Below are 18426 nucleotides of genomic sequence, written 5' to 3'. Positions count from 1 at the left end.
AGGATCTTTCACGCCACATAACAAACCGCTCTTAATACGGCAGTGATGGGTCTGTGTCTATGCTCGTAAAAGCATCCCGTCTCCTGCATGCATTAAAGCCATAACCCCCATAACAAACCGCAACACCAATCACTCGCTGCAGCTGGTTAAGAGACTGCCAGGGGCAATAACTTCTCATTGACCTCCCTTGGCTTATTTGTGATGACACAGGCAGTAACGGAGAGTTGTAAACGGCTCCCAAGAGCACCTCAATTAGATCCATGACAACAGTTTCATCCAACATTTTGTGAAGCATATACTAGGCTCAGATTCAAACAATCTCTTAGTAGCATATCTTAACGTATATCTTTACAGTGTTTACTTGAATAGACAATATTTTCACAATTGCTTTTTTGCCAAGATGTCGGCGGCGGTTTCCCCCTAGTGGTAAAAATAAAATAAAAAATACCCAGACCTTGCAGGCCAAGCAAGGAAGTAGCCTAACCTAACACCTTACCGAAGCATCCAGGTGAAGCAGTCTCACAGTCTTGCTTAACAAGTCGCCATTAAGATATTACAGAGACGCGGGGAATGTGAAATTCTCCAATTTCATGCAAGGACCAAACCCATGTTTTGTAATCTAACATATTTTTTTGTAGAATATAGAGAGCCTACTTATTTGGCGGCTCTATAGGCTATTTGTGTGATAAATGTACGTTTTAAATTGCATGATATGCACAAATAAAGCCTGAAACTACACTCACGGCCTCTTAAACAGCTTCAACAGCTGCCCTTCACAATAACGCGTGTGCGTGTGAGCTGTCCTGGGTGCTGAAATTAACTTGATTATCTGCGCATTGCGCATTCGACAATCCCGGTTCCAGAAAGTAAAAGTCATGCTATAAATTCTTTCTACCTGTATATATTGACCGTTTGCTTCAAGTTTGACCTGATCCATAGACTAGGCTACCATTGAAAACCGACCTTGGACAACCTTGGATGTGTCATGGAATGTGTGAAAGCAACGAAAATGCTGAACACACCAACCCGTACGCCTTTCAGAATCGTTGAATGGAAAGCACATGATTTATCCTGGACGATTGAAACAAAGGCTATAGGCTACGCCCGATAATGGAGATACTTAATTAATGCCATCCTGACACTGTTTTCATGCCCATAAGCAACGCTGTGACCTGTGAGAATCAGTCTGCCAGACACAGAGAGAGAGGGGGCATGCTGTTATAGGCCGACATAGCGATGTCACGATGTTATAATTCACTGTGGACCTGTTAAGCTTAATGTTGCCTTTGGTATTTCAAGAGATTTCATTGCATAATTAAATGACTCAAAGCTCATATGGAGTAGCACTATGAAACATTGGTGATAAGGGATGAGGTCGGGCGTAAGCAATTAAAGTCCCGGGCAGGCAACCCTAGCGCAAGCAAGCAGATAAGGTTTCCTACGCTGGTAAAAAAGATCCGTGCAACCGCCTTAGATAGTATTTCCACTTGTTTCTTGTGGCGATCGCGTGCATGCCTTTACATGGTTGTATTTGGACACGTTGTGGCAGTTATTTTATCACTAGACATTACTGGACTATCGCTATGACTGTATGGACCCCTGGATGCCTGGTCCTCAGCACGCACCCTCGGGCCCAAACGCATAGGTTACTGCGCGATGGATTCATGTTACTCGACATAACCAGGATGGGGCAGGCCGTCCGTAGGCACTGACATGCCAAGCCTGTGGAAGAGGATAGTGTTCTCGTTTGGCTCGATAATCTGCATTACCTCAGCCGTGGTCTTGGTAGTAGCGCTGGGAAGCGAAAGCTGGGTGACCGGGACCATTCTTTGCAAGACTGGAGTGGACCTGGTTAACGCTTCTAGTCCAGAGCTGGTGCAGTTCACTGGAGACATTTATTTTGGTCTCTTCCAGGGAGGGAAAACTAGGAAGTGTGGCCTAGGGATCCGCCGGTCGAAAATCTACAGTGAGTGTTTTGATTCATTATTCATGTAGATTAGACTATTTGATGTCTCATAGGCATAGCCTACTTTTATTGCTGACATTTTACAGTTTCATTTATATTCTGAGAATGTTTTAAATGTCTAGTGCTTTAAGCTTAGCCTACAATTATAATTTGCTAGTTGCCATTGCAGTGTATTAGGGCTACCTATTAGAATATGAAAGGAAACTGCAGCCCTGGTGTTATCTGCTATGATTTTTTGGTCTTCAGCAGGGTGCAATGATCTGCAACATCATTTTCTAATACAGTGTTTATTTTCATTTGTATCTTCTAGTTTTCCCCAAACTTGTGAAGACACTGAATGAAGGACTTCATGCAATTGTCATTCTGTTCATATTCGTTGCCATAGGTTTTGCTTTTGTCAGTTTAGCTTTCTGCATTTACAATGCCAGGAAAGTGCCATATCAGTCTATTAAAGGACCACTTGGACTGTACCTCTGGAACTTTATCGCAGGTTTGTTGTGTTTACCACTGTATTTAAATGTAATAAGGAGGTTCTGGTTCAATGGTATGTCTTGAATCATACCACCCTTAAGTTCTTACATTTGTAATACAGGCCTCTCTCTCTCTCTCTCTCTCTCTCTCTCTCTCTCTCTCTCTCTCTCCTCTCTCTCTCTCTCTCTTACTTTTGCTCTATTCCTTCCAGGTCTATTTGGATCATTGGCATCCCTATGTTTCCTAGCATCAGTGTGTCATCACAACCTGACAGAAAGGGTGGCCAACTACAAAGAGAGCTTCTTCCAGTTTGTGGTTCTGGAAGAGGACTTTGGGTTCTCCTTCTGGTTGTGTATAGCCAGCGCTGCTCTTCATGGCGCCAACATACTAGTAGTGGCCATGAGTAAGATACACCTACCCAAAATACAGACCAAGAAACCTGAAGAGCCTACAGTCACTGCAGATGACCTGCTATACTGAGCAGTGATATGGGGAAAGACGTGCTTGCTGTACAAAATGTAAATAAACGCTGACATGAGTTTTCTATGGGTAATTAAAATGCAGAGCATAATTCATAGCCGTGGGTTGTGTCTGCCACTATGATAGTTGCATTGCAGATCGAACTAGCTCTTCCACAAGACCCTGCATATAAGCTTGGGTCTTTATAAAGAACATCTTAGGCCTAACTCTGAGTCAGGATATAGCCTAGGCCTAGGCTATTATTGACTTCATTTGATATGGATGATAGATAGATACTTTATTGATCCCCAAGGGGAAATTCAAGGTCCCAGCAGCTTAAGACACCACACACAACACACACTACAATATAATCAGGAAAATACAAAGCAAATCAACATGACTAAAGGAGCAGTAAAATACTAGAGGTAAGATGTGCATGCTGAATGTACTGAGGATTGGTATGTGATCCAGTATGAGGTGTGTCTCAAGTTGGTAGTGCAAATAAGTCCAACAGTGCAACAGTGCAAGATTAAATTCTAGTGACCAGCAATAAATATGTACGTACAAAATTGTAAGCATAATATAACAATACTAGTATAAATATATGGACAATTAAGATAAACATAATATAAGAATTATAGCAGCAGTGCAAGGATAAGTTAGATATGGTTGCAGACATTAGTCATTGGTCAAATATATGGACAAAATAAGAGGGTATGTAAGCCATGCCATGTAGGCTAAGTGTGGAGGTGCAGGTGCAGGTAGGCTATGCATAGAAGTCCAACTCTCCTATATGTCATGCTACTATGTATTTATTGATTTATTGATTTATTGATTTATTTTTTTAATCAAAGTGTGGATTTCTTTTTTTATTATTATTTATGCAATAGCCTAAAATGTACATCAATAGGACAAGGTAAACATGTTGCCTTATTTTGCCATTTCAGCAAAACCTCGCTAAGCCAGTTCGTGGCGCTGGTGTATCATCGGTGGAGAGCGCACTGGCCTTGGTTTACACCGACGTAATAACTGTGCGACACACTGAGGTCGGACTTGGAAGCAGGAGATGTCAACCTTCTGCATTGAACACATGTAACTCATTCATGATATATTTGGCCTGAATTTGTAAGTTTATTTATTACGGCTGCTTCGACTGGAGTGATGTTGTCACCTTGCAGACAAGCGGTGCTGTCTGCTTTTAGGAGACACAACTGTCGGTTATTCTCAGCAACTCAGAGCAGGGAAGCTAAAAAAGTAAGTTCACGCTAACATCACGTTTCGTAACTTACCCGGTCCGCCCTGGCAATAGGAATGTTGTCAATGTAAAGTCCAAATGATCATCAAAGCTAATGAATACTGAATATGCATTAATAAACGTGTCTTTCCCGTGGCGTTTTAGGGACTGGTTTTGGGAATTTACGAAAAAAAGAATGGTGAAAGCGCACGTTTCACGGAGGCGGGTGCTGCATTTGACAGTTATCTATCGGGAAAGTTGAGTCAGATGCTCTCAATGTAAGGTTAACTCGGTGGCACAGAATTTAAAATTGTAAAGGCCTAGTCCTACAACAGAGTTGTTATGATTTTTTCCCCCCTTTTTCTCAGATCTGGCCCTCCTGTCAAGAAAGGCAAGAGTCGCGTATTTTATGGTCTACATGAGGTAAGCCTAGTCTATACTTTTGACTGGAATTAATAAACAGTTGTTGAAACTGTATTACGAATATTATGTCACGAACTGTACTTTTTCTTTTGGTAAAAGGACTTCCCAAGTGTGGTAGTTGTAGGCCTTGGTGACAACTCAGCTGGGGTTTGTGGAAAAGAAAATTGGGACAGCTGCAAGGAGAACATCAGAGCTGCTGTGTCATGTAAGACCTCACTTCCTCATTTGAGTGTGAGTGAGTGAGTGAGTGAGTGAGAGAGAGAGAGAGAGAGTGTAGGTGGTTTAAATAGCCTTTGGTCTATTAGGATTTAATTTGGTGCCACTTACTGTTGATCTGTGTAGCTGGCTGTCGGGTGCTCCAGGACCTTGAGGTGCCTGTAGTTGAGGTGGACCCATGTGGTGATGGCCAGGCGGCTGCAGAAGGTGCTCTGCTTGGCCTCTTTGACTATGATGACCTCAAAAGCAAGAAGAAGTTCAAAGTGACTACTCGGCTACATGGAAGGTAGAGCTGTGACTGTGTGTGTGTGTTTGTTTATTTACTCCTGTAACAATATGTGTCAATACAGGTACTAGTGTATTGATTAAGCTTAAACAATTTTAAAAGCAAAAAGACTGTCAGGTTGCTGGTAATACCCATCCTGTGTTTGTGTGTGTATAAACATTAGCCCGGCTTATCTCATATATACTGTATACTTACACCATAATAATGTTTCTTAGCGGGTGGAACAGAATCAGCACCAATGGCACGAATGTCCAAATACACTTGACAGTTCTTTCATTGTGACCTCAGTGCGGAGGTAGCTGCATGGGAGAAAGGAGTGGTCTACGGCGAGGGACAGAACCTGGCACGGTGGCTCATGGAGGCTCCAGCCAACTACATCACCCCAACAGTATTCGCTGACACTATCGAGAACAAGCTTGCACCCTATTCAGACAAAGTGATCATCCACAAGAGGTACCACGTGCAAAGATGGCCTTCTATCTGGGGTTTTCTGCTCTTTTAACCTGGAGTACTTCAGTTCAGCCTGCCTCTTGCTTTCTCAGACCAAAGTCGTGGATTGAAGCACAGCAGATGGGAGCGTTTCTGAGTGTGTCCAAAGGTTCAGAGGAAGCCCCAGTCTTCTTGGAGATCCATTACAATGGCAACCCGGACACCAGCAAAGCACCTCTGGTCCTTGTGGGCAAGGGCATCACCTTCGACAGGTAAAGTCTAGCATCACTATAATAACAATATTAAAACATGATTAGAAGTTCTATTGCCTTATTTTGAAATTCCTTTCATTTTGCTTGGTAAATATAATCTGTGTGTGTGTGTGTGTGTGTGTGTGTGTCACCTCCACTCTCAGTGGCGGTATCTCTCTGAAGCCTCCCTCAGGCATGGATGCCATGCGGGCAGACATGGGTGGTGCTGCCACTGTGTGTTCCGCCATCGTCACGGCAGCAGCTCTGAAGTTACCAGTCAACATCATAGGTAGGCCACCTACATTCCTGCCCAAATAGAGGTTCTGTGATAATACTGTGTGTGTGTGTGGAGGTGATGCATGGTGCAGTATAAATTGTGGACTGCTTTGTCAGGTCTTGCCCCTCTGTGTGAGAACATGCCCAGCGGTAATGCCAATAAACCAGGGGATGTCGTCAAAGCAAAGAACGGAAAGTCTATCCAGGTATTTGGACCTTACATATTATAAGCAAAAAGTTCTGTCTGTGCTTGATTAGTACAGGTCACTGTAATAACAGAAGATTATTTCTATTCAATTCATTGTCCACATTGTCGTGGTGTATACACCTGGTATATTCAGTATTAGGAGTACATTAAGCCTGTCTGTTGTCTTCTAACTCTGGCTCTGACCCAAAGGTGGACAACACTGATGCAGAGGGCAGGCTCATTCTGGCTGATGCACTTTGTTACGCTCACAGCTTCCAGCCGAGGGCTGTCGTAAATGCTGCCACCTTAACAGGTATGTGCACTGGTGTAAACAATAAACAATGTGCAATGATGGAGGGCAGCGGTCAAATCAGTTGTTGTACACCAGGTCGGAAGATGGTATGGTATGGTCATAGCTTACGTGGCTGTGTTCTAAATGATGTTCCTGCTCTCTGTCCCAGGGGCGATGGATGTGGCGCTGGGTTCAGCTGCTGCAGGGGTTTTTACAAACTCCGACTGGCTGTGGGGACAGTTACATAAGGTAGAGGCTCATGAGACTGCATGTTTTCTGCATCTGACTGCAACACAAACACAATACACACACACCCATACTCATGGACCCGCTTGTTTCAGTCTGTTTTTACATGATTTGTTTCAGGCAAGTGTTATCACAGGCGACCGAGTTTGGAGAATGCCTCTCTTTCAGCATTACAGCAGACAGGTGATGGATAGTCAACTGGCTGACCTCAATAACATTGGAAAATATAGTCGGTGAGTAATTTCTTTCAGCCGGAGGGTTGGTCTCACACACACACAAACACACACACACACACACACACACACACACACACACACACTCACACACATTACTGGTGATCTCAGAAATTATCTGGTAAAGGCATCTTTCACTGCTTCTATCATATCTTGATATGAGAATATATTTACTACAAAGTTTTGAGTTAATAGATCTTCATGTGAGAATATAAAATAGGCTTATACACTCTCTCCCACAATGCATTCTGTTCCTCAGGTCTGGTGGAGCTTGCACAGCCGCAGCTTTCCTCAGGGAGTTTGTGACCTATGACCACTGGGCTCATTTGGACATTGCTGGGGTGATGTCCAATAAGGATGAGGTGCCATACCTGCGTAAGGGGATGTCTGGCAGACCCACCCGCACACTGGTGGAGTTTGCAGCTGGTCTTGCCTGTGAAAGCTAAGAGGGTTATAGCCACAATGACCTCTATTTAGTCACAGGATCTCAAAACTCTGTGAAGTGCTGTACATCTGGTGGCAAAAGTGACGTAATTATGTTGAATGGACTTGTGCATGGCCCTGGATTAAATTCACAGCACTAGCTGACCTCAAAGAGATAAAATGTCATATTCATTTTGCAGTTTCATCCCATTGTTACCATACCTCTGTACTTTTTGGAATATCTTTGTATACTATAGTTACGATGTACTTATGATTTTTTAGTGAATATGATTGAGAAGTAAAATGATTGTCATTACTTCTAGTATTGTGTCTGTTGAATCATGCTGCAGGAGGGCCTTCATGCTATAGCAGTGATTTGTTATACACCTGTGTTTATAAAGTTTCATAGTAGCACACAGATTCTGATAAGGAACATGATCATGTGAACATGTTAATTGTTAATAAATATATTTGTACACAGCACTCACTTTCGAGGCACATAACTTTCTGTGATGTTGGTATCAGTCGGACCTCCGTAATGGTAGGGGGCGATAGTGGTTTGAGACTGTGAAGAACCGTCTGGTTTTCAAGCCGTTTTCAGTCAACAATCATGGCTTCATCCATGAGTGGTATGTTTCTGGGCCAGCAACAGTCCGGACCACATCCCTCTGGAGGTCCCGGTGGTCCAGGACAGCCTGGGATGCTTCCCGGACCTCCTGGTGCCAGAGGATCAAGTAGCAATACTTTAGTTGACGATCTCGAGGCGGCGTTCGAGGTGGGTACTCTGATTTTACGTTAGCCAGTGATGCTACTGTGCTCACAATGCTAACAGTTGCTAACATTAGCTGATATAAACATGACATTCTGAACGTTTGCACGACTATTTGTACCTTCATAGTTTCGTCTAGGAGATCAGCTCACTGCATTTGCTTGCTATCACACGTAGCGACAGAAAAAAACAAGCATGACACGCCAGCGTTACCGATGGTAGCAGTGAACACAGACATCAAATATGGCCTGTTGCTACAACGCTAGACGTCGTTGATGGCTTCAGGATCAATGAGTGGTAACAAATATTTGCATGGTGATCTAGCGTTTAGAACGAATGTAAAATTACTTAAGATTAAAACCGTGATTTCAGAATTTATAAAAACACAAACGACACAAAACTGAAAAGTAAAGGCCAAAATAGGGTAAATCTCATAACTGCAAGTTGCACACTTGATGAAGATAATGACCATGAGTGTGGGTGACTGACTGCATATGCATGGTAGCCCAGCAGGGTTCTGTACAAAAAAATGTCATTGTATGACTCTTGTGACCCCTAACATATCCAATAGTTAAATGTTTACTTCTTCACTGAGGGAGGGGCTGCATAATATCAATCAGGAACTAACATGTATAAAAATGCTAAATATTGGCTCCGACATTGAAACCACCACATTGACAGTACAACTTATTGTGCTTTCAGGCATGTTTTGCTTCTCTTGTGAGTCAAGACTATGTGAATGGAACAGATCAAGAGGAGATTCGTACAGGTGAACTTGTTACCATCATCTTACCGACTAGTAGCATTTGTCCCTCTCCTGTGACTTTTTTTGAAAGGTCAGCATCATTCATTGTTTTTTGTTCCTTTTTTTGTTGTTAAGGTGTTGACCAGTGTATCCAGAAGTTCTTGGATGTTGCCAGACAGACCGAATGCTTCTTTCTTCAGAAAAGGCTGCAGCTCTCTGTACAGAAACCGGAACAAGTGGAGAAAGAGGTAAAATCATATTTTAAGATTAGATTACATTTTATTTTTTCAAGCATTAGCAAATTAAGCCTACAGTTTTTTTTTTTAATCTGCTAGTTTCTCACTCCCTTCACAGTACTGTAGCAAATTGTAGAATGCAAGGGGTTGTGCTCTTCCCCCCACTGTTGTGTGCAATATGTAATATTTGGCCCTTAATGTTGTGTGCCCTACTGCACTTGTGCGAATTCTACTGTGTAATTGTGTTCCTATTGAGAATGTGCAGAGTAAGGCAAACATAGGCTATTGTAGTGGAATGCAAACCGGCAAAGGAATCAGAAAATCAACACCATGACCCAGAAAAGTTTTGGTTCACTAGAAAGCACCAAAGTTAAAATGAATAATAATAATAATGATAAAAATCTGAATAGAACCAGTTAAAAATGAGTTTTCTGCTGGCCAAAAAAATGTCCATGCCCATTTTTGCAGAGTTCATTATTTTTTGTATGCCAAGAAGACCTAGACATGTGGCTAGATCAGTACCAGCATTTAGTCATAGTGGAAGTTTGAGCTCTTTATTAATTGTTGTGATTATTGCCCCCTGGAACAGGACATATCAGAGCTGCGGAACGAGCTCCAGCGGAAAGAGCTGCTGATCCAGAAGCACTTGGCCAAAATCCACAACTGGCAACAGGTCTTGGAAGACATCAATGTCCAGCACAAGCGTCCAACAGAGCTGCCTCAGGGTCCGCTGGCTTTTCTTGAGCAAGCCTCAGCCAACATTCCTGCCCCCATGAAACCCAATTGAGGCACAGCATATGCTTTTGAACTGTGTTGTGTGAATGCTAGAAAACTACATCAGAGTGCTCCTCTAAAGGTGCTGAACAGACATTGCAAGGTCAGTTTGGTGACACTGGATTGTCAATGGCATACTGATTTTTTTTTTTTTTTGAGATCTGGGATGCCAAGGCATGCTTAATAGGGCTAGTATTGGATCATGCATTATGCAAGTGTGTGAATGATATTTCTGAGAGTAAATGCCCGTTTTGGAAAATATTTCTCGTTTTTTGGTAAATTGTGTGTCATTTTTACGTCTTTGTAAATATTTGACATTCTGTTTTGTATTGTCCACAATAAACTTTTAAGAGTGTACCTGTGGTTGTGTTAGCTACCTTTTTTTAAAACGTATATTACACAGTTAATAGTATTTACAGTATTGTTTTTAGATACAATTTCTCAAACATGGATATATACATTAAATGGATGAAATAGCAAAAACATTTTAGATTAAAAATATATATACTGTGGCGAACGCATGAGTATATGCCAGGGCAGTAGGGGGCGCAGTGGCCGTTTCTGGTTTGTACACTCAGAATTACAGCCAATCGGGTAGCGACATTTCAAACCAGAGCGCGGTTAGCTGAACATGATGATCAAGACCCCTCTACGGGTACCGCGATAAAATATGACAGACTGCAAACATGTCACTGAAATGTAAATAGAAGAAAATAGGTAAATCAAGAAAGTATCGTAAACGCAGGTGAGTAACTTCAACGCGTTAACGTTACCGTTTAGTACGGTCATGTTAGCTTGTATGATTTGCGATAGCTAACAGTCATATGATAGCTGCTAACGTTCAGCTTCATTGTTGTGAATAACAACATTCAAATCTGAGGAGGTGGTGAGATTCATTATTGCTAATTCACAGTTATCTGTACACCCACAATAAAAACTAACGTTAGAGCTTCGTCGTGAGAATAATTTTATCGCAGCAGATGGGTAACTGTTAGATGCCTTTCTTTAGCATAACGGTTGCTATTAAAGCAAGTGACTGTCTGTGATCTACTACAGACATCTAGCTTTTATAAATTGATTGAATTGAATTTCACACATACTCGATTTCATTCCACTCGTCCAAGTGTTGCTTGATGCCCAGCACACCTAGTAATCATGAGTGACACCATGGGACGTAACGTCGGTCCATTGTTCATGAGGACTTACGGAAGAAGTAAAGTCGTTCGAAAGGTAGACACCTGGCTTACCCCGGACTACAGAAAAAAGGCTTTCTCCAGTACTGATGGGTCCGATCCGTCCTTACTCGACGCGAATGACCGCTCAGTGCAACTGAAGAAAAGGTAAGTTGTGGTTCTCACAAGTTCACACAGTAGCTGCTGTTAAATATGTGGAGGACTATTATGTCTTTGATGGCTAATTTTGCATCACCAGGAAAAAGAAAGTCAGGCCTGCTAAGAAGAAGGCGATGTCAAACTTGAAAGATGGAGACAGCGATGTTGAAAATGTATTCCTTCCCGAGCCTGTACCCAAAACAACCAAGGTGACGAGGTAAGGCCTGCCCCTTGGTCAATGAAACATTTTACTGATTGTTATTTTTCGACCCAGTAGTAGAATCTGTTTTGAGCCAAGTATGTCATGCCAGTTTGTGACCAGAATAGATAGTCATCATGTCTCATGATGTGCACCATTGTCAGCCAGAGAAAGCCACCCCGGCAGCCCGTGAGGAAGGGTCGAGGAAGGGTGCTGCTCAGTAGTATGAGCGAGAATGAGCAGCCCACCGCGGTCATGAGAAGAGGCCAGAAGAAGGCTGCACGCTGCATCTTCAGCACCAGTGAGAGTGAGGAAGACTCTCTGATGAAGAATCCCAGAGTCACCTCAGTGCTCCGAAACAATAACTCAAGAGCCAAGACAGTAGAGTAAGTGTGTGTGTGTGTGTGTGTGTGTGTGTGTGTGTGTGTGTGTGTGTGTGTGTGTGTGTGTGTGTGTTTTGGCAGATGTTGACATTAAAGGTCGTTTAGAGTAGGCAAGGCAAATATATGTACACAAGAGTAATTCACTGTGCCTTACCTAAACAATAGCAAATGATAAAAGTAAATTGAAACATAAAAGGGAAATGGTTAAAACAAAGTGACATAAGTGGTATCTTTACATCCAGCACGTTTTGTAACATTCAGGGAATATGATCTACTAGCTCTCCATTCTCTTCTCATATCATACAAAAACCCCACTCCTCTTACTCAGCCCTGTCTCTGTGAAGTGGAAACAAAGAAAATGGCAGCAGCCTGTCCCCCAAACAATAACAAAAAAACACTATGTAGTTTCTCAGGGAGCACTAAAGGGAGGAGTGAGCTGCCTTTCTGGTGTGTTTTGTTTGGTCTTTGGTTTAAATAGAAGTTGCGACAAAAGTGTCTGCTATGAAACATAAACAAATGTCATGTCATCCAGCGTTGCTTGGCCTACCTTTTCATTGTTCATTACATATAGGTTTTGCTCAATAATGGCCATAATTAATTCATTGTTATTCATTTAAATGGTTTGAATTGAATTAAATATCAGTGTAGTTATTATGATTTACTTTTCTAATTGCTCTTCCAGTGTGTTTCCTCTCTAAAAGTCAAAAGTACAGTGAATCACCAGTGATCTAATAATGTTTGTTTGTTTGTTTTGTATGGTTTTCTACCAGCAGCTCCGAGAACTCTGCTGCGCCTGAGCCTGGTAAATATGTAACTGCTCGGAGAAGAGTCCAATCAGTTAAACCAAGAGGACCCAGCTCCAAGCCCCCGGTATGCATGTTGTTGTTTTTTTTTACTGATGATTTGTGCTGTTGTTAGTGTGAGCATGATGTGCCATGTTCTGAGTTCAGTCTTGAGCCTCTGGAGATCACTTTCAGGTCCAGGGGCCGGTTGCACCAACTGGTCTACTAAGCCTGGTCCAAACTGCTAAGTTAGTCTTTGTGAAGACCAGTCTTTAGAATTCAACTTAAGTCGTTTTTTTAAAAAAATTTACGCCAGGTCCTAACTACGCCCGGTCTTAGCAATGCGCGTCCATGTGAATGCCTATACGGAACAATGACAACTTGCCTGTTTCGAAGATTCTCTGCTGTCAATCACGCCCCCATTCATTCACTCACTCATGACGGGCCCTGGGACCAAACGCATCCCAAGGCCTCTTTCCCATTATGATGAGAATGTTTTGATTTCTCAATTCACTGTATTTGTGACCGTTCCTTGTTATCACGGGGTTAATCAAGGAGTTAACAATCTGAGGAATGTGGATTTAATGTAAAACTAGAGGACCATAGCTAATGCTGATTAACTATTTTGCAAACAAATTCACTGGTCAGCCTAGTATACTGATACAATTGCTACTATAAAGAATGCAAAGGCTATTTAAAGCTAATAAGAAAGAACTGGCCCTCAGGTATTTTCGCAATCTGGCCCCTGCCAAAACAAATTGGGCACCCATGGCTTATGCAGACCTGGGACAAGCACATCATAATTGGAATAAGAATTGTGAATCTTATTTTGTGCTGTACTGACATGCTAATCTCTTTCTGGGTGACTTGAGTGCATATTATCATGTCTTTTTGGTTGAACTATCCTGTTAAGCTCTCTGGGACTGTGTCCAAGACTCAGCAGGGCTAGGAAAGTCATTACATTAACACAGTGGAGAATGCCCCCCTGTTTTACAGATTTAGAGTCTCCAAGGATCAGAAGAGAAAATTGCTCATAATTTTGTTTGAAATTCTGCTTTCATAATGTAGGGCAAATGTAACGTCCATAAAGTTCAAATTATCATGACATTTGCATTACATTTTGTGTCGACATTGAAGTGAGGTTAAATTATTCTGGTGATCTGTCTGGTGCTTAGCATTTGCTGCTGTTCATGTCTGACTGTGCGTCATGATTTTGCTCCAGGTTCGTTGTGCAAGCGTGGCCCTGGACTCCTCCGATGACTTTGCTCGGGCCGTCCCAGCGCTCCCTCGCGCAGTCACTCGCCGCAAGCGGCTGCCCTTGCGGCCGCCCGTCAACCTGGAGCGCACGTCCTCGGACGTCTCCATGGGGCCGCCCCCCGCCGCTGCCCGCGCGCCCCTCCCGCGGCGCTCCCTGCTGAGAGAGTCGCTGAACGCGAGCGCCGACGACCCGTCGCTGGCCTGCCACGCCCCGCTCTTCTCCAGCACGCCGTCCGCCGCCCTGGGCAGGCGTCTGCCGCAGCACCTGCAGGACCCCTCGCTCAGCGGCATCCACTTCAGCACCGAGGACAGCGCCACCGACGCCGAGCCCCCGCCCCGGCAGCCGCAGCAGAAGCGGGCGCGCCGGGGGCTTTCCGCGCACAACCGGCTCCGGGAGACGACGACGACGACGACGACACCGGCCTCGCGCTGGCCTCTGGCGGCCACAGGAGATGACCGCAGCGGCAGCGTCGTCGCCGAGCCTCATCACGAGACCGCTGTCCCCGGGATAACCGGACAACCGGCACCAGCGGAGCAGACCGACCAGTCAGTGGTGGTGATAGAGGTGGAGGAGGCTGCAGCACCCAGCCCCATGAAGCCACCCAGCCAGCTGGCAGACTCTCCCGGTGGAGCCCAAGGGGCAGGCGTGGAGTCTGGGCAGGAGGATCTGCTGGCCAGCCTGGTGCTCTTCTCTCGGATGGAGGAGGAGGAGAAGGCCCAGGGGGAGGAGGAGGATGACGACGACGAAGAGCAGGCGGCCAGCGGCTTTGTGACGGCCGAGACGCGCCTGGACTCCCTGGTGGAGGCGCTGAAGGAGCGATGCCGAACGGTCAGCCCCGTGGTGCGGCTGCCGCGGACCGACCTCCTCCTCCCCCCCTTGCCCACCTCCCTGCTCGCGCTGGACACCAGCAGCCGCATGCTCAGCGCGGGCGAGACCTTCTCCTCCTGCCTGGACAGCCAGCCCGCAGACCGCACCAGCGCCAGGCGGAGGACGGTGCCCGTCTTCGAGCTCTCCTCCTGCGCAGAGCTGCCCGGCCTCTGTGGCGCAGTCCCTCCGGCTCCACCCGCCATCCCGTCCCCCAGACAAGCAGAGGACACCGAGGAGCCCGAAGAGGAAGAGGAAATGGAGGAAGAAGAAGAAGAAGAAGAAGAAGATGATGATGATGATGAAGAAGAAGAAGAAAAAGAAGCAGCAGCACAAGTCGTAGGAGAGGTGGACGAAGAGGAGAGCTGCGTAGGGGCGGGCAGGGAGGCGTCCGAGCTGGCGGAGCTGGCGGAGCGTCTGAAGGCCCGCTGCGTGTCCTGCCAGCCCGTCATCCTGCTGGACTCCCTGCGTCTGTCCCCCTTCCTGCTCCGCCACCACGGCGTCGCCGCCGCCTCCTCCTCCTCCTCCTCCGCTGCTCGGGCACCGGTGCCCACCGGGCAGACTGCGCCCGCGTCCAAGAGCTCCCGCTCGGACAGAGGCGCGCTCCCTGCCCCCACCACCCCCTCCTCCTCCTCCTCCTCCTCCAACGGCTCGGCGGGACTCCACCCGGACGCAGCGGCCTGCGAGGGTCAGCCCGAGCGCCGCCGTCTCAACAAGCGCAGGCTGTCCGACAGCTTTCGCACGGTCGGCGATGGCAGCGGTGGCAGCGGTGGCAGCGGTGGTGCCAGTGGTGGTGCCAGTGGGTCGGGCTCCTCTCCTGATCAGACGGTGCTGGCGAACAGGAGCAAGGTGCCCGCCGGGCGAGTGGGCACGGGGAGGAAGGCCTGCGTCAGCGGACTCAGCGCCAACCGCTGGACCAAGCGGGACACCAACTTGGCACGCGCCCAGCACAACGCACACGACTCGCTGGACTTTGGCCCGGCATCCGTCGTTAAACCTAGCAAGGTGAGGTCAGGGCTGCACTGTTGGAGGGTTTGGGACGGGGCCTTCTATTTGCTGGGAAATTATGGATAGGCAGTTAGCGTAGTTAATCAAACGTGTGTTTTCAGTCAGTTTCTGTGTGTTTCAGAAATAGAGAGTTAAAAGCACATTGGTACTGTGTGTGTGTGTGTGTGTGTGTGTGTGTGTGTGTGTGTGTGTGTGTGTGTGTGTGTGTGTGTGTCTGTATAGTGTCTGTGTGTGTGTGTCGCTACCTCCCAAATAGTTTTTGCCACAAATTTACACTGACACTAGGACTCTCTGCGCATGTGTGTGTAGGAGGTCTTGTCCTGTTGGTCGGCGCTGCCGGTCACCCCGGCGCGTGCGGAGCAGCTCAACATCTCGTCCATCCTGGCCGGCCTCTCCCCAGACGCGTCCCTCTCCACACACATGTGGAGCCGGCTCAAAGCTGCCCTCTCCGTCCACAAGAAGAAAACCGGTACAGCATCCACACACACACTCCTCTTGTCCAGTCCCTATCTTTTTGGGTGTGTGTGTAACACATAAAGTGGGCTAAATTCTCTGTGCTGTGCTTATTGATGATGATACACTTTAGCGGTGATGTGATGTATGTATGTATCTTTGCGCACTGAAATTGTGTGTGTGTGTGTGTGTGTACTTTTGTGTACCTGCAGCAATCGCTACCCCCCGCCGTCTTGGCCTGTCCAGTATGCAGTCTCCTGCAGTGCAGCGGCTGAATGCCAGTCAGGACATGTTTGCCTCTCCGCCCCTCTGTTCCCTGACCCGCCTGTCCCAGCGCTCACTGCACTGCCCTCAGGTGAGTCAAGAGACCTCATGCTCTCCCATCTATCCATCTACTCACCCACTCACCCACTCACTCACTCACTCGCCCACTCACTCGCCCACTCACTCACCCACTCACTCACCCACTCACTCACCCACTCACCCACTCACTCACTCACCCACTCACCCACTCACCCACCCTCCCACTCACTTACCCACTCACTCACCCACTCACAGACTCACCCACCCACCCACTCACTGCCCTTACCTGACCCGCCCCTCGTTCCCACTCCTCAGCTCTCGGCGGCGGAGGACATCAGCGACGCGGAGAAGGTGTACCAGGAGTGCCAGCAGGAGGGGCCGCTGGCGTTCGACCAGTGCATCCCGCCCGCCCGCATGAAGCTCTGCCGCAAGATTGGCGAGGGCACCTTCGGCGAGGTGTTCTCCACCACCAACTCCGCCGGCCAACCGGTGGCGCTCAAGGCACGTGCTGTGGCTGTGGCTGTCGCACTTGGATTTGTGTTGCTGGACTGAACCACTGCCCTGTGGGCCTAATGTAGAGCTCAGTGCCTCTCAAGTGTGCGCAACAGTGCCGTTAAAGTAGCAGTATAATATTTGTCATTGGCATTTCTAAGTTTTATTGGGCCAGACCTACCATGAAGCATAAATTCAGAAATCCGGGAGATGGGGCTGATTTATGGGTTTATCTTTGGATGGATGGCTGCGTTTTTGCTGGCGCTGCTTTCCTATGATCTTACCTCTCTCTCTCTCTCTCTCTCTCTCTCTCTCTCTCTCTCTCTCTCTCTCTCTCTCTCTTTTTCTCTCTCCCTGAGTCCCTGTCTCTCTTTTTTCCTCTCTCCCTCTCACTCCCTCTCTCCCTTCTTCCCTCTCTTTCTCTTTCTTTTTCTCTCTCTCTTCCTCTCCCTCTCTTCCTCCCTCCCTCCCTCCTTCTCATTGTAGATTCTGCTCATATCTCTTCCTTGCTTTTGATGCTTTGGTATTGATTGCTCTGTCGCTCTGTGCTGTCTGTAGATTATTCCTGTGGAAGGCAAGCAGAAAGTCAATGGAGAGGACCAGAAGAGTTTTGGAGAAATCCTCCATGAAATTATCATCTCCAAGTACGTCACTGTGTTATTTCGCCGGTATCGACTGTCTTGTTAGAACGAATGTTGCATTTTTTGGGTGTTACCTTCATCATCTTGTTTAACCGTGTGTGTGTGTGTATGTGCCTGTGCGTGTGTGTGTGTGTGTGTGTGCACGTGCTTGTGTCTCCAGGGAGCTGAGCAGCTTGGATGAGAAGGAGGAAAACCGATCAGGCGGTTTCATCGGCCTGCACGAGTGAGTGAGGATCATTAGTACACTGTTAGCTCTTCTCTACACTGTTCTCCCATACACATCCTTAGAGTGCTCCTTCTCCTCTTCTACTGCCAGTACACCAGCTTCACTGACTGGCTGGATGTCTGGTAAAGGATATTATCAGAAACATTTGATACACCTGACTTGCTGTTTTGTCTGTCAGGCATTTCATTTCTCATCAGTTTGCTGTCAGTGCCTGTGTGTGTATGAGAGTGAGTGAGTGAGTGAGTGAGTGAGTGAGTGAGTGAGTGAGTGAGTGAGTGAGTGAGTGAGTGAGTGAGTGAGTGAGTGAGTGAGTGAGTGAGTGAGTGAGTGAGTGAGTGAGTGAGTGAGTGAGTGAGTTCAGCATCAGCAAACGGCTATGACCTGCGGCACGAGGCCAGAGCGTGACCATCCCCACTCCCTGGTGCCATAATGGGGCTCAATATAACGGTGTTTGGGTCCTGTGCTCCTTCTCTCCTCTGCAGTTTGCACTGTGTCCAGGGCCCCTATCCCAAGCAGCTGCTGAGCGCCTGGGACAAGTTCGACAAGAAGCGTGGCTCCGAGAACGACCGA

General features: G+C 46.5%; 4 protein-coding genes across 6 annotated transcripts in view; all 4 read left to right on the top strand.

Moving 5' to 3' along the window:
- The first annotated feature begins 1713 nt into the window (after positions 1-1713).
- clrn2 (clarin 2) lies at positions 1714-2917 on the top strand. The gene is made up of 3 exons (XM_062554702.1): positions 1714-1966; positions 2277-2456; positions 2649-2917. Exons 1-3 carry the CDS (start codon positions 1714-1716, stop codon positions 2915-2917), a joined length of 702 nt encoding a protein of 233 aa, XP_062410686.1.
- A 1016-nt stretch (positions 2918-3933) lies between these two features.
- lap3 (leucine aminopeptidase 3) lies at positions 3934-7875 on the top strand. The gene is made up of 13 exons (XM_062520541.1): positions 3934-4150; positions 4296-4408; positions 4499-4553; positions 4653-4758; positions 4896-5055; positions 5344-5508; positions 5598-5756; positions 5900-6024; positions 6129-6217; positions 6409-6511; positions 6660-6739; positions 6857-6969; positions 7229-7875. Exons 1-13 carry the CDS (start codon positions 4058-4060, stop codon positions 7413-7415), a joined length of 1548 nt encoding a protein of 515 aa, XP_062376525.1. The 5' UTR covers positions 3934-4057; the 3' UTR covers positions 7416-7875.
- Positions 7876-7969: 94 nt separating this feature from the next.
- Positions 7970-10273, top strand: med28 (mediator complex subunit 28). Its single transcript, XM_062554687.1, has 4 exons — positions 7970-8167; positions 8864-8930; positions 9042-9154; positions 9732-10273. Exons 1-4 carry the CDS (start codon positions 8003-8005, stop codon positions 9927-9929), a joined length of 543 nt encoding a protein of 180 aa, XP_062410671.1. The 5' UTR covers positions 7970-8002; the 3' UTR covers positions 9930-10273.
- Positions 10274-10540: 267 nt separating this feature from the next.
- haspin (histone H3 associated protein kinase) overlaps positions 10541-18426 on the top strand; it is an 11246-nt gene continuing 3360 nt past the window's right edge. The window contains exons 1-12 of one of the 3 annotated variants that reach the window (XM_062520539.1): positions 10541-10661; positions 11041-11256; positions 11348-11464; positions 11611-11832; positions 12600-12699; positions 13834-15738; positions 16051-16210; positions 16407-16549; positions 16813-16998; positions 17548-17633; positions 17791-17853; positions 18339-18426. The exon at positions 18339-18426 is cut by the window's right edge and continues 4 nt beyond it. In XM_062520539.1, coding sequence (XP_062376523.1) covers positions 11072-11256; positions 11348-11464; positions 11611-11832; positions 12600-12699; positions 13834-15738; positions 16051-16210; positions 16407-16549; positions 16813-16998; positions 17548-17633; positions 17791-17853; positions 18339-18426 — 3255 coding nt within the window. In that variant the 5' untranslated portion in view covers positions 10541-10661; positions 11041-11071. The remainder of the gene's footprint in view (positions 10662-11040; positions 11257-11347; positions 11465-11610; positions 11833-12599; positions 12700-13833; positions 15739-16050; positions 16211-16406; positions 16550-16812; positions 16999-17547; positions 17634-17790; positions 17854-18338) is intronic. The other 2 variants (XM_062520540.1, XM_062520538.1) reach the window with 2 other exon arrangements.

This window comes from Sardina pilchardus, chromosome 2, assembly GCF_963854185.1.
Source record: "Sardina pilchardus chromosome 2, fSarPil1.1, whole genome shotgun sequence".
In the NCBI taxonomy this organism is placed as follows: Eukaryota; Metazoa; Chordata; class Actinopteri; order Clupeiformes; family Clupeidae; genus Sardina; species Sardina pilchardus.
The sequence above is the reverse complement of the archived record's forward strand: the minus strand, read 5'-3'. Positions and strand labels throughout refer to the sequence as shown.